General features: G+C 42.0%; 2 protein-coding genes across 3 annotated transcripts; both read right to left on the bottom strand.

The window, feature by feature from the left end:
• Nucleotides 1–55: 55 nt before the first annotated feature.
• Nucleotides 56–1,475, bottom strand: LOC135342755 (uncharacterized). Its single transcript, XM_064539606.1, has 3 exons — nucleotides 1,325–1,475; nucleotides 925–1,270; nucleotides 56–659 (listed from the first exon to the last, which is right to left on the bottom strand). The coding sequence occupies exons 2-3, from the start codon at nucleotides 1,268–1,270 to the stop codon at nucleotides 220–222; spliced, it is 786 nt and encodes a 261-aa protein (XP_064395676.1). The 5' UTR covers nucleotides 1,325–1,475; the 3' UTR covers nucleotides 56–219.
• Nucleotides 1,476–1,826: 351 nt separating this feature from the next.
• LOC135342587 (uncharacterized) lies at nucleotides 1,827–12,126 on the bottom strand. Of its 2 annotated transcripts, none has more exons than XM_064539351.1 (11): nucleotides 12,024–12,126; nucleotides 11,607–11,958; nucleotides 11,256–11,543; nucleotides 10,295–10,629; nucleotides 8,564–8,825; nucleotides 8,270–8,347; nucleotides 7,731–7,946; nucleotides 4,271–6,447; nucleotides 3,960–4,212; nucleotides 3,742–3,849; nucleotides 1,827–2,411 (listed from the first exon to the last, which is right to left on the bottom strand). In XM_064539351.1, the coding sequence occupies exons 2-11, from the start codon at nucleotides 11,926–11,928 to the stop codon at nucleotides 2,314–2,316; spliced, it is 4,137 nt and encodes a 1,378-aa protein (XP_064395421.1). In that variant the 5' UTR covers nucleotides 11,929–11,958; nucleotides 12,024–12,126; the 3' UTR covers nucleotides 1,827–2,313. The 2 variants fall into 2 exon arrangements, with proteins under 2 accessions (XP_064395421.1, XP_064395422.1); XM_064539352.1 differs by having other exon boundaries at nucleotides 3,742–3,831.
• Nucleotides 12,127–12,212: the final 86 nt, after the last annotated feature.

Here is a 12,212-nt window from a genome sequence, read left to right as displayed (position 1 = left end):
CATGCATGTCAATAGAGCACCAGAGACCAAGAGTTAGACTATACACTTGACTGAACACATAATTATAAATAGATAGGGGCAGGAGATTATGCACTCCTGATAAGGGTAACATACAAAAAAAAAATCTTATAGGAAATGTACAAAATGTATAAATAATTACAGCAGTTTGCTAACAAAACTATACCTATAAACTATGTAACGGTGCAGTTAGTTCAGGTACTACGCACTGACTGACGTTTTGATACTTTCCACCAGTTTTGTCAGTTGTGTTTCGCTGTCTTCTGCCACTAGAGAGACATACTGAACCTCCTTCACTATCTCTGTCACAGGAGCACCTCCAGGTACATCTCCCCATCCCTTCTCGCACACCACTGGGAGTATACGCTTGCCAAGAGCTTCTGCTTCGTACAGCTCTCCATTGCAGTACGCAGACCTCATGTAGCGTTTAGTGAGCACTACAACAAAGGCTTTGCAGGTTTTGATAGCGGAGGCAATCTCAGATCGCCATTTGTCCCCAGGACGAAGGCCGTCTCTGTCTACAAACACAGTGAGACCTTCATCTGTCAGTAGAGAGCACAAACGATTGTCCACCATTCGTATAGTGTCAGCCTCATGACTGTAGCTGATGAAGACGTCGTATTCCTGAGATGCCACGAAACCTGTAAACATGGGAAAAGTCAATCATGATCATATCAAGGGAGAAGAGAGGGCATGCATGCAACTCACTTATCTATAGTACACGTAGCTAGCAGAATTCAAATGTGGACGATGAATGTGAATGTGCATGAACTGCTAAAAATAGATATTTAGCACTTCATGCACATTCATCCGCCCAACATTTGAATTCTACTCTTTTACTGTTGCATGCCCTCTCTTCTTTTATATGCCCTTGATCATATAATTATTATCACCATTGTTACATACCTGGTGGAATTTGGAGCAATTCTCTATACAACTCTTTTCGTTTAGCTTCAATGTTTTCCTTGACAAAGTCTTTGAAGCGTTTGTTCCCACTGCTTTTCATTGCTGTCACAAATTCGGCAAAAACATCCAATGGGTCATTTTTGATGTCGATAGTGATCATATCTATAAGCCTACGAGCACATGCTTTAGGAGGTCCGGATTCAATGATTTCCTCGCATTGGCTGTTAGTCAGTGCTCCACTATCACGTAAACGTCCAGCTACCTCCCTGAAGTGATTAGAGAGCATCTCTGTCAGATCCATTCTGCAGCTACTGATGGCTTTGTATTCAGGTGTATCAGTAGTCATCTGCAGTGAGGGGAATGTGTAATGTGTACTATATGCAGCATGTTTTCAACGCACCTCAGCTATATTGATACCAGCACAATAAAGCTACAGCTAATTATAATAGACAATCAAGATTCTTGCTCTAGTTCTTGCCTGGCTAGGCTTGTGGCTTTCAAAAAGCTGAGCTCAGCAGGGAAACCCCCTACATGCCCCACCCCTGCATTCCACCCCATCCCACACAATGATTACTTATACAGAGACTGGTCAACAGTAACTATACCCACAGTTAGAACTAGCTATAAATGCGTCCTACTGTACAAAACGCATACCGTACGGGTAAAAATTTCGAGGTGTTTTTAATTTCGCGATTTTCGTGGGTGGCTGCAGAACACAAAAATTAAAACCCGCGAAAGGCTTTGTTTACGCATGCGAGATAGTGACACACCCTAACTCCACGAAATTTACTACCCGCGAAATTTTCCAAATAAGACAGAATATTGAATTGCACAAAAATTTACACCCTCGAAATTTTCTACCCGTACGGTACCTTGATCTGATTGGTCAGGTCGGAATTCCGAAAAAAACAACCTCAAGCCATAATTACTAGTCAGCCAGTCAATAACTACATGTATAACTTGTTACATTTTGATCTCAAAGATCCGACGAAGGAAACGCGGTGTGCCAATGTATGCCATATTGGACAGTTAATGGTGCTGAGTGCCTCAGCTACGTCACTATACACTGAGCCAATATATCTCATGTGGCAGTCGTGGCGGTGTCACAACTATTACTTGTATGATCATATCCCAACATTATAGAACGCTAATAAACAAATTCACTAACATCTATAAATTATACCGTACAGCAGGAAATGTTCGTGAGGTCTGTTTTTCAAGGGCAGAGCAGTTAAAGCGAAAAATAAAACTGGGAGAAACTCCCACGCACCGGTATTTCACATGCAAAGCTATTGGTGGGTGTGGTTTCCTTATTACAATTCTTCTGAGGCCAAATAGCGAAAGTTTGCATGCACTCGCGAACATTTCCCGTGATAGGTACTATAATGATTAGGACATCAAACAACACACCTTGAGGGGACATTGACCATGTGTAGTTTGCACTGGAAGTGGTGGCATTGTCTTCTGGCCAGCTCCTGAGTATTCTCCTATAGCAATGAGTCACTCACTAATGATGCAATAATAAGCTGATCAAAGTGATCCCCTACCAGGAACAATAGAAAGGGTCACTAAAGTAGAAAGCTAGGGGTTAGACACACACACACAGTGAATAATAAGACTCAAGGGTACAAAATTGGTATGATTTTGGTTCCATTCAAATACTGCTAATGATCAGGACACACATTGAGGAAATATTGGGCAGCAGCTAGCTAACTACCAGAGGAGGTACGACAGGCGCGGTGCAGCTCAGACAATTAGCCTTTGATTGAACAATAATTATCAGCCCATGTCGTATGTTTTTGCTGAGAGTAATCAAGAGCTAATTACTTGAGCTGCACCGCACCTTGTCGAATCTCCTCTAGCCTCGAGACCAGGCCGATTAAAATACGGCCTGGTCTCTATTGCATGGGTGATAGTGCACATGCGCAAACTGAGTTCCCCAGAATCTGGGGAATTCGTTCACGTTAGTAAACCTTTGTAAAATTATACCGTAAACTAGTTTGTTTACTAGTTTCTTTCAGTATTATTTTTAACAAATACTTGTCTCCTGTGGCTTTATGCCCTCTATTGTGTTGTCAAGAAGGCTTACACACTTGTCTAAAGCCAGAAGAGGCTCTCTACGATGGTCCTATGGTGGCAGTTGGAAGCACAAAGTCAAAGACTTGCCATAGTTTGTCAGAAACACTTTAAACTCTCTCTCCTGTGAAGCTGTGGCTTATATTCTCTATTGTGTTGTCGAGAAGGTTTGCACACTATTATAAAACCAGAAGAGGCTCACATCTACCTCTACAATGGTCCTATGGTTGCAGTTGGAAGCACAAAGTCAAAGACTTGCCATAGTCTGTCAGAAACCCAGTTCAAAACATCACGACCATCCAACCATCATAGAGGTAGATGAGAGCCTCTTCTGGCTTCGTGTGCAAGCCTTCTCAACACAACACCATAGAGAAGGCCACAGCTAGCTAGCTAGCTAGGCTATAAAAGCTTCATATAATAGTAGATAGTACATGGGTGTGGACGGCCACGCCTATAATTAATTACACATGCAATAGGTACCAGGCCGTATTTTAATCGGCCTGGATTCGAGGCTAAATCTCCTCTGGCTAACTACACGCGGCCTTTATTCGAGGTACCCTACATATTTATAGCTGAAGGGATCCCCGTACCAGGCACAATAGAAAAAGGTCACTAAAGTAGAAAACTAGCTAGGGGTTATAGACACGCACACACACATTGAATAGTAAGACTCTAGGCATAGGGTACAATGGTATGGTTTTAAATACTGCTAATAATCATGGAGGACACCACCCAACACACCTTGAGGAGATATTAACCGTGTGTGTTTTGCACTGGACATCTCCACAGCTGACAGTCTTCTCTTCTGATCAGCTGCTCCTGAGTATTCTCCTAGCAATGATTCACTCACTAATGAAGATGTAATGCGAAAATTTAAGCGTTAGTTACAATAATTATACGTAAGTAATTGGTAAGAAGCACAGAAGCAGAAGGTCGACACGTGTACGTACTGAACTTACTGAGCTCGCCTTTGTAGAGAGCTCTATAGACAGTGAAGACCACTTTCCCAGCCTCCTCTACGTCACACTGGTAGTAGCCCAGGTACTCCTCACTCACACTCCGGAAGGTGAGCATGTTGGGCTTGCAGTCATCAGCTGGAGGTCGTGTGTCGTTAATTCCCACTTTGCTCCAATTGAAAGAGAATCTCTCCAGAGGCTGTCCCTTTATGAACTTGAGAACTTCCAAGCTAGCACTCTGACCAATGGAGACAGTCTGCACGAATATACGAAATATAAAACACAAAACATTTAAATATATATAAATAACTTACCTTACCCAACCAAACTTGTTGGTCTTTCGTTGGTGTCACTGGATTACTACCACAAAGAAACCGTACCCAGAAATCTTTGGTAAGAACGCACAAATTATCTCGGCTGGACTGGTGACGGAATGCAATTTGAGGAACCAAGTCTGAGTAAAGGCTTTTGAGAGTGTAGAGCATCACTGAGAGAACATAAGTACAAAGGTCATGAAGACACATGTGACCATCAGGATCAGGAAGACACATGTGACCATCAGGATCAGGATTGTAGACAACTCGAATTTCGTAGTATTGATTGTGTGCTAGTAGAGTCACCTTGTGTGTTTTGTCGACGAGAAAAGATACACAATTTCGCTTGACACCATCTTCCACCAACTCCCAAGTAAATACAAGGATTCCACGAGGGCCTTGGGAAACTAGTCGAGTGATCAGAACACAAAAAACTCCTGTTGGAACGTAACCACGGCTGAATGTAATGAGCAGTGGCTCTGGGTTGTTGGCGTCTGGTGGAGGGGGGTTGGTCAGCTCCTCTTGTAAAGCACACTCTAAGATAGCCGGCATAAAATAGGTGATTTGACACTTGCTTGGGTCATTAACAACTTTGTGAACGATTTCAGAGAGAAGGTTAAGATGTTGAAGAAGTGATATAAGATTCTTGGCTGGGATAAATTCATTATTTCTTGACGTTTTGCAACACATTTCGATAGTTTTAGCTGAATATTGCCCCTTTCTAAACAGTTTTTTTTCATTCTCAGTGAAAGTACTTCCAGAACGAAGCCCACACAAAGAAGGTAGAATCAGCTCACTGATGCTATCGAAAAGAACTTGAAGGGAGCAAATTACATGATTCTTGAGCCAGTTTTTCTTATCATTCAAAACGCTTGTGAAATGCATGATAGTGCCAACGCAGTCATGAAGATACCGCAGACAAAATGTCGTTTCATTTTCATCCATTTCAAGTTTCTTCCCTAACTCTAAACAATCTTCAATATTAGCAATCTTGTATTCCCTTCGGAGAATGAGTCCAAATAAAAGCCATTTTGGTCTAATCGGTAACGAAGCATTCTTGAAGCGTGTTTGAAAGTTGTCACTTAACACTTTACGAAGTGGGCCTATGTCCGACTGCTCAGTTCCATGGTGGTTGTCTACGGTAAATAGATTTGAATCAGTAGCGCCAGGAGTAATCATTATTTTTCCAAACTGTTTTTTTACAATGTCATTTAAATCTTCGCTTTTTTTCTTGATTTCCTTCTCTGGATGCTCCAGCTTATCTTTGTGAGTGCCTATCAACGCAGCCAAGGGACTAACTTGTTGGAATAATTCAAGCTTCTCGCTAAATCCATCAACTTTATCGGTCTTGAATGAACAGGTCACTTGAGGGATACTATGTATGCTACTGATGGAAGAAAGGATTTGAGACACTGTTTCTTTGACTGTATGTATAGCGTCATAGGGAGTGATTTTTTTGCCTTTGCGACTAAAATGGATTTTGTACGGCTCGTTTAGCTCTTTGCTCAAGTCTAAGAAGACGAGATACATGGCCGGACCAGTGCTCAGAGCTGGGAGCATTTCTAAAAAGCATGGCTGACCTCCAATATCATTAATATTTAAAAATGTGCCCAAAGCCTTGAAAAGGGTAGAATAGTCTCCACTTTTGATCAATTTTTGGAATCGACTGATACCATCATTAATTCTTTGATTTTTGCAAGTCTTTGTTTCTCCATCTGAAGTATCGAGTTTATCAACTTGTGAAACAACGTTCTCTACAGAAATGAGCTTGTGGGATTCATCTTGTTGAACATGTGACTGTTCTCTGGAAGGTTCGGGTGGAGTAGTGTGTTCTTCACTTAGTTGTTCACTGAGGGGTGTGTTCAGCGGTCCACACAAATAGTTGAACAAAAGTTGCGCTTCATTGTCGACGTTATTGGAAGATAGCCACTCTGCTGTGTCGTCACCAACAAAAGCAAACGCTTGAATACAGTTAGCGAGTAGCGTACTTTGAATGTTTGATTTGTCTCCTGCTGAATGAATATTCTCAAATGTTTTTAGGAGACGGCTTAGAGTGGTCGTCTTGCCCACATTAGGTGGGCCAACAAGATACAGTTTCAAGTAGCGAAGGTCGATGGTGCCAGCAGCTGTCATTAAATCCTTGAGTATCTCGAGATATCGCTGCTGCTCTTTAGCAACTATGAAAAAAAATTAATGCAATGAATGTGCGCTATCAGGGTGTCATACAGGGGGAAAGGGGGGATACCCCCCCAGCTCCAATTCCCCCCCCCCATTTTTTGCATTCAGGTACTAGTTGTATGACTGGGTGTCCTATTATAACAGGGTATTGAAATAACAGTTGACCCTTTTTTTAGCAAAATGTTCTGGTTACTTTTCTTATTTCCCCCCTCTACTGTAAAATCCTGTATGCTACCCTGGCTATGCCAGGAGCACAATACAGGAGCGTCTAACTGTGCATGGGTTCGGAAATCGCATCTCGTGTGTTTTCCTAAACGCCGCATTGCCTTATAAGAAAAGTGTGAAAGTACTGTGTACATAAATTACAGACTGCGGTCAGCCTGTGAATATCATTATAAACGGATTTTGTATGTAGTGCAGCAGCAGGAGAGCTAGGTTGAGCCAGAAAGAGCTAAAATGAATAGCTAGGTCTTTGATGGATGTTGGTGTACATCATGGAAGAGACTGTCATTGGTGAGGTATAGACAATTCTAAAAGAGGAGCATATCCATTACTTTGTGAAGAGAAAGTTTGCTAGACCTAGACTAACACATACTAGGCGTTTTGTTTTTGCAGTAGGGAGTCTTACTGGGGTTCTTAGAAGAGAGAGCCTTACTACCAGGCCTATAGCTAGCTAGCTAGCTGTAGCTTTTCATTTTTATTGACCTATGCTTGCATGGTAAAAGTGCACCGTCAGCTCAACTAGCACTCGCCCACAGATGATTATCACCCACTTAGCGGTTTTGCATATAAGGTCATGCTTTGCAAACTTGCACGAGATGCGATTCCCAAGGTAAGACGCTCCTTCTGTAATGTGCTCCTGGCTATGCTAATATGTTTTGCTTTGCTCAAAAGTATAGAAGAGGCAATTCCATGCGCAGAAAAAAGAGTGTATCTGCAATAGCTAGGTTAAAGTTCGCAATGGCTGCTGCAACTTCTGGCAGTACAGTTTGCAGCTCTTTTCTGACTCTTGTAGCTAAAATTATAGTTTGTAAATCCACGAATCAAAACACTACACACACATAAATTGTTTGAGGCACTTATTTTCGTGGAAATGACTCTAAAAGCATTATTTTTGTTGATTTTGGCCAAATGATGTAGCTAAGTGGACCTAATTTTTGTGGAGAGTTTCTATAAACAGCGAAAATTAAACGTCTTGGAAATTTCGCGCTATACGGTACTTGAATTAAGTGAATGGCATACAACCCTCAGGCAATTTAGACATGGAACACTAGATACGTACTTTCTTGTAGCCTTATCTTGAGCTTCACTGCGTCCTCAATGTGTCCTTTCTCAGCAAGCAATTGTTGAGCTTCTTCAAGCGTGAGGCCTTGACCAGTAGCAATGATGTCATCAATGTTCACTCCTGTTCCCTCGATAAGCTTCTGTAGAGCATCAATCTCATCTTGTGTTAGAGGTGTGTGCTCTGACAGTTGTGTAGCGGCTTTGTTCACCAATCCTACAGAGTAAAAGCAGAAAGCAGTATTATTGGGGCGAGCAAAGCGAGTCCTTTAGTTAGTCATTAATGGTCTGTGGTGTATGTCTGTCGTGGACCGGCAGACCGGCATGGACCGGCACACGATATTTGCTTTTGGGACTTGTGATCCTTTACCAATTGGCAATTGTTGGTCTGTGTGGCTGGTCCTAACCTCTATTTTGATATCAAATTATGTTTAGGCACTAGTCAAAATAAATAGATACTTGAGTGTGTGTGTGTGTAGAGTGGAGGGGGGATCAAAGTTTTAATTAAAGGACACACTATATATAGTGAGCACATCTTACCAGCACGATCGGTGGGTAGATTAGGTGAATCTGGAGCTACGGCAACAGGTAATAAAGGTGATAATGGTGCCACAGCTCCTGCAAAACGAAACACCACTTAGAACGAGCATAAACGGTACTCAATGAACTATCAAAATGCAGGACTGGTGGTAACAGTATTTGAGAGATTAGTTACTGACTGATCTGAGTTGTGGCTGAATGCAAAGAAAAAAGACATTCCTAAAATGACGTTTAATGTACGTATACCACTAAAACACACACGGGGTCAAATGCATAAACACTGAAAATAGTTACCTGTGATGCTATCAGCCAAATTTATGAGATTCACTGTGGGATTTTTGAGAGCGTCTGACAGGAGACTCCATGTTACATGTTGTGTACTCAGGAGGTGAGCCAACATTTCACGCAAGCACGACACATTATCGCCACGATGCTTGCTATCGATGTTGGTGAGAACGAAATTACTGAGACCTAGAGCCAATCCCAGATCGAACCAGCGAGGGCTTGCAGTGTGCAGTTTCTCGTAAACATCTTGTATATCGTAAATTGTCAAAGCCTGTGCAAAACAACAGTAAACAGGGTTTCATTTGGTCCCCTCAAAAATACCTTCAAGAATAAACTCGATGGGAATACAAACAGGAAATTTTCGTGGGTGCAAATTTTCGCTATTTGGACTCAGCATAAATGTTCGTGGGTTCTAATAAATGTTGGAAAACCACACCCACCAATTAGCTTTGCATTTGAAATACTGGGTTTATCCTAGTTTTGATTACTGCTCTATACCTTCGAAAAATGTGAAATTTTGCACCTCATGGTATTCCGGACATTTCACGTGTACTAAAAATCCGAAACAATTTTCCATTTTGTTGCTGTCCGATAAATTATACTGTAACCATGTGACTAGGTTACAATCACAAATTCTATCGCATGTGCTTGCGCAATGCATGTAATTAACCACACTGTTTCTTGAGTGTGATTGTGGTATCACTGAAGAAGCACCTTACTAACAGATCAAAATGGATAACTGATACATGTTAGAGTAAACAACCAATTATCAAACACGTTCTATTTTCGAAGGCTTGTTGTCGAGGACAGCGGCTCAGAGCACTAAACTGATAGTACCTAGGTATAGACTAGGCCAACAGCAAGCTTCCTCGGCGGAGTGACAAGGCCAAACACTCAATTATTGGAACAGATTTAGTTTGAACATAGCCATACATCTTCGAACTCTCTCTCTCGTATCGACAGAAGGCTCTATACAGCTAGCTACAATGGCATGACTGTAATCTACAATTAGTAAATTATGTACAGCTCTGGTTTCGAGGTTTGACTGCAAGCCGTTAGACAATGGTGGTCTCTTAAAAAAGTGCAGTAGTGCATGCCATCAAAATCCGAACGACAGTGTAGCCATGACGTTATAAAACAGCAACTTTAAATATGGAGATTGTAGAAAAGGTATTAATCGTTTGGATTTTGATGGCACGACTGCACTTTTTTAAGAGGCCACCGTTGTCTAACAGCTTGCAGTCAGACCTTAAAACCAGAGCTGTACATAGTTTACTAGTTGTAGATTACAGTCATGCCATTGTAGCTAGCTGTATAGAGCCTTCTATCGATACGAGAGAGAGAGTTCGAAGAATATCGTGGCTATGTTCGAACTAAATCTGTTCCAATAGTTGAGTATTTGGACCTGTCACTCCGCCGAGGAAGCTTGCTGTTGGCCGTGAGTTCGGACTTGAATAGAGCCTTACTTAGTCCATACTTAGGTACTATCAGCTTAGTGCTCTGAGCCGCTGTCCTCGAGAACAAGCGTTCCAAAATATAACGTGTTCGATAATTGGTTGTTTACTCTATAGCTACATGTAGATTATAACTATTTCTTCACTGTAAAATACCACAATTTGGTATGACATTTATTATATTTCCAGGGGGGAGGAAATCCCAGGGCTCCCACCCCTCTGTATGAAACCCTGAATACATGTATAAGTATTATAGAAATATTAGAACGTGTACACACAGACTCACCTTCAAGTACTGACATATTTGAATAGCAATCTCTTCCTTCTTTAGCTTTACCAACATCTCCAGAAGGGCCCTGAATGTCGCTTGTGCGGGATTCTTTCTTGTCCAGAGATTCAAGCACCTGATCATGGCTAATTGCTTAGTATCTGCACCGTTGACATCCGTTTGCTCCCCAGCGGTTAATTCCATCTCATCAACATAGAGGTTAACATCGTCAAAGTGCGGAGCCAAATATGGTATGTCCTTTTGTTGGATTTCACAGTCGACTTGAGAAGTAGTGATTTGATATTTGTCCATCAGCCCTTGAAGAACTGCACTCACTGGTTGAGCAGAGGACCCTACAGTATGGAATGACACAATCAACAATATGAGTATCCTGCTGTATGAATACAAAACAATTGTAATTATAGCCCCCAGGTTGACAGCTAGTCTCGCGAGCAGACGTGGGAGGGAGGGAACGTCTGGTCACTATTGCAGCAATTCCGTGGCCCCTGCCAGAATGTTGGCAGTGCCAATCAGATTTGTCCACGTCATAGCTAGTGGGCGGTAACACCCCGTATATTTTCCTATTATAGCATAAAATGAACGTGAAAAGAAGGATTATTGACTCTAGCAAAGGCTAATTTTAGTATTGAACCATACCTGGTTGCGAAGGAACTCGGTTACAAGGAGCTCAGACCAAGCAAGAGCTAGCTAGCTGCAAATGAAAATATTTGTCTACATGTGAATTTGGTTAATTAATAAATATCTTGCACGTGACTACATTCCTCAGTGCCATGGAATTGCTGCAATAGTTACCAGACGTTCCCTCTAGGACAAGTCTGCTCGCGAGACTAGTTGACAGCAGGGGTATAGGCATGATTACATACATAATATTGTACGCAATGAACTTACTGAGTGCCATACACATTTTGATTAATAAGGTTCTGAGTTGGAGTGGTTCGCTACCTGTACTAAACTATACCTGAAACAGATCCTTCTATTTCATCCGCCACATCGTTGTGTCCTACTGTGACGTGTCTAAGACTCTTGCACACCTCTCCCCAAGTGAGTGAATCTGCTAAATTGAGACGATGAGCCAACATATCTCGGAGACGGTCACGATATCGATGATCACTAGAATACTTCTGATTGATAGCAGTAAGAGTATTGTAATCGACATTGAGAGTTATCCCAATATTGAACCATTCTGTACGAGCCTTGAACAGCTTCTCGTAAATGTCACTCAGGTCATTTACAGTCAGAACTTCATCTGCAACAAGATAGGAAATTTAGTTTCAGGCAGAAACATCCACCTTCACAATATAAATCATACCCATTCGAGGTCCAGGATTGCTCTCAATGTCTCCAGCTAGCAGCAAGAGGTGGGCAAGAGAGTGGGCCAACCCAACAATAGCAATCGCCAGGAGACCAGCATTCCTTGTGCGTTTTAGCAAATGTGATTTGTCTTGAGAGCTCAGAAACTTGAGAATTAGCAATAAAAGCAAGCCTCCTTGAACCACTTTCGCAGTAGTACCCACTGTATCACTGAAGTGTAGAGGCTGTTTTGTCGAGGGAGCTTTACTGTGTGGTCGGGATCCCCTCCCACCACTAAACTGCCCAATACGAGCTCTCCACAACTCCACAGTGATCCCCATTATTATCTATTGACTATACTTCTTTACTATCTGTGAGGGGGGGATATAATTTTAGTGTAAATGTGTACTGTTGACTCAGTGCAGCATGCATGTACCTTTAGCTGTTGTGATCTCACACAATAAAAGTGATAATATATAATAGACAATGAAAATTCTTGTTCTGTTTTGCCTGGCTTTCAACATAGATGGGGGAGGGAGCACGCCTATTTTTCAAAGCACATGTGAGCTCAATTGGGCTACATGCCCCACCCCTGTTTCCAGGTGCTCCTATTGCGCATGCTCAA

Source organism: Halichondria panicea, chromosome 10 (assembly GCF_963675165.1).
Source record: "Halichondria panicea chromosome 10, odHalPani1.1, whole genome shotgun sequence".
NCBI lineage: Eukaryota > Metazoa > Porifera > Demospongiae > Suberitida > Halichondriidae > Halichondria > Halichondria panicea.
The sequence above is the reverse complement of the archived record's forward strand: the minus strand, read 5'-3'. Positions and strand labels throughout refer to the sequence as shown.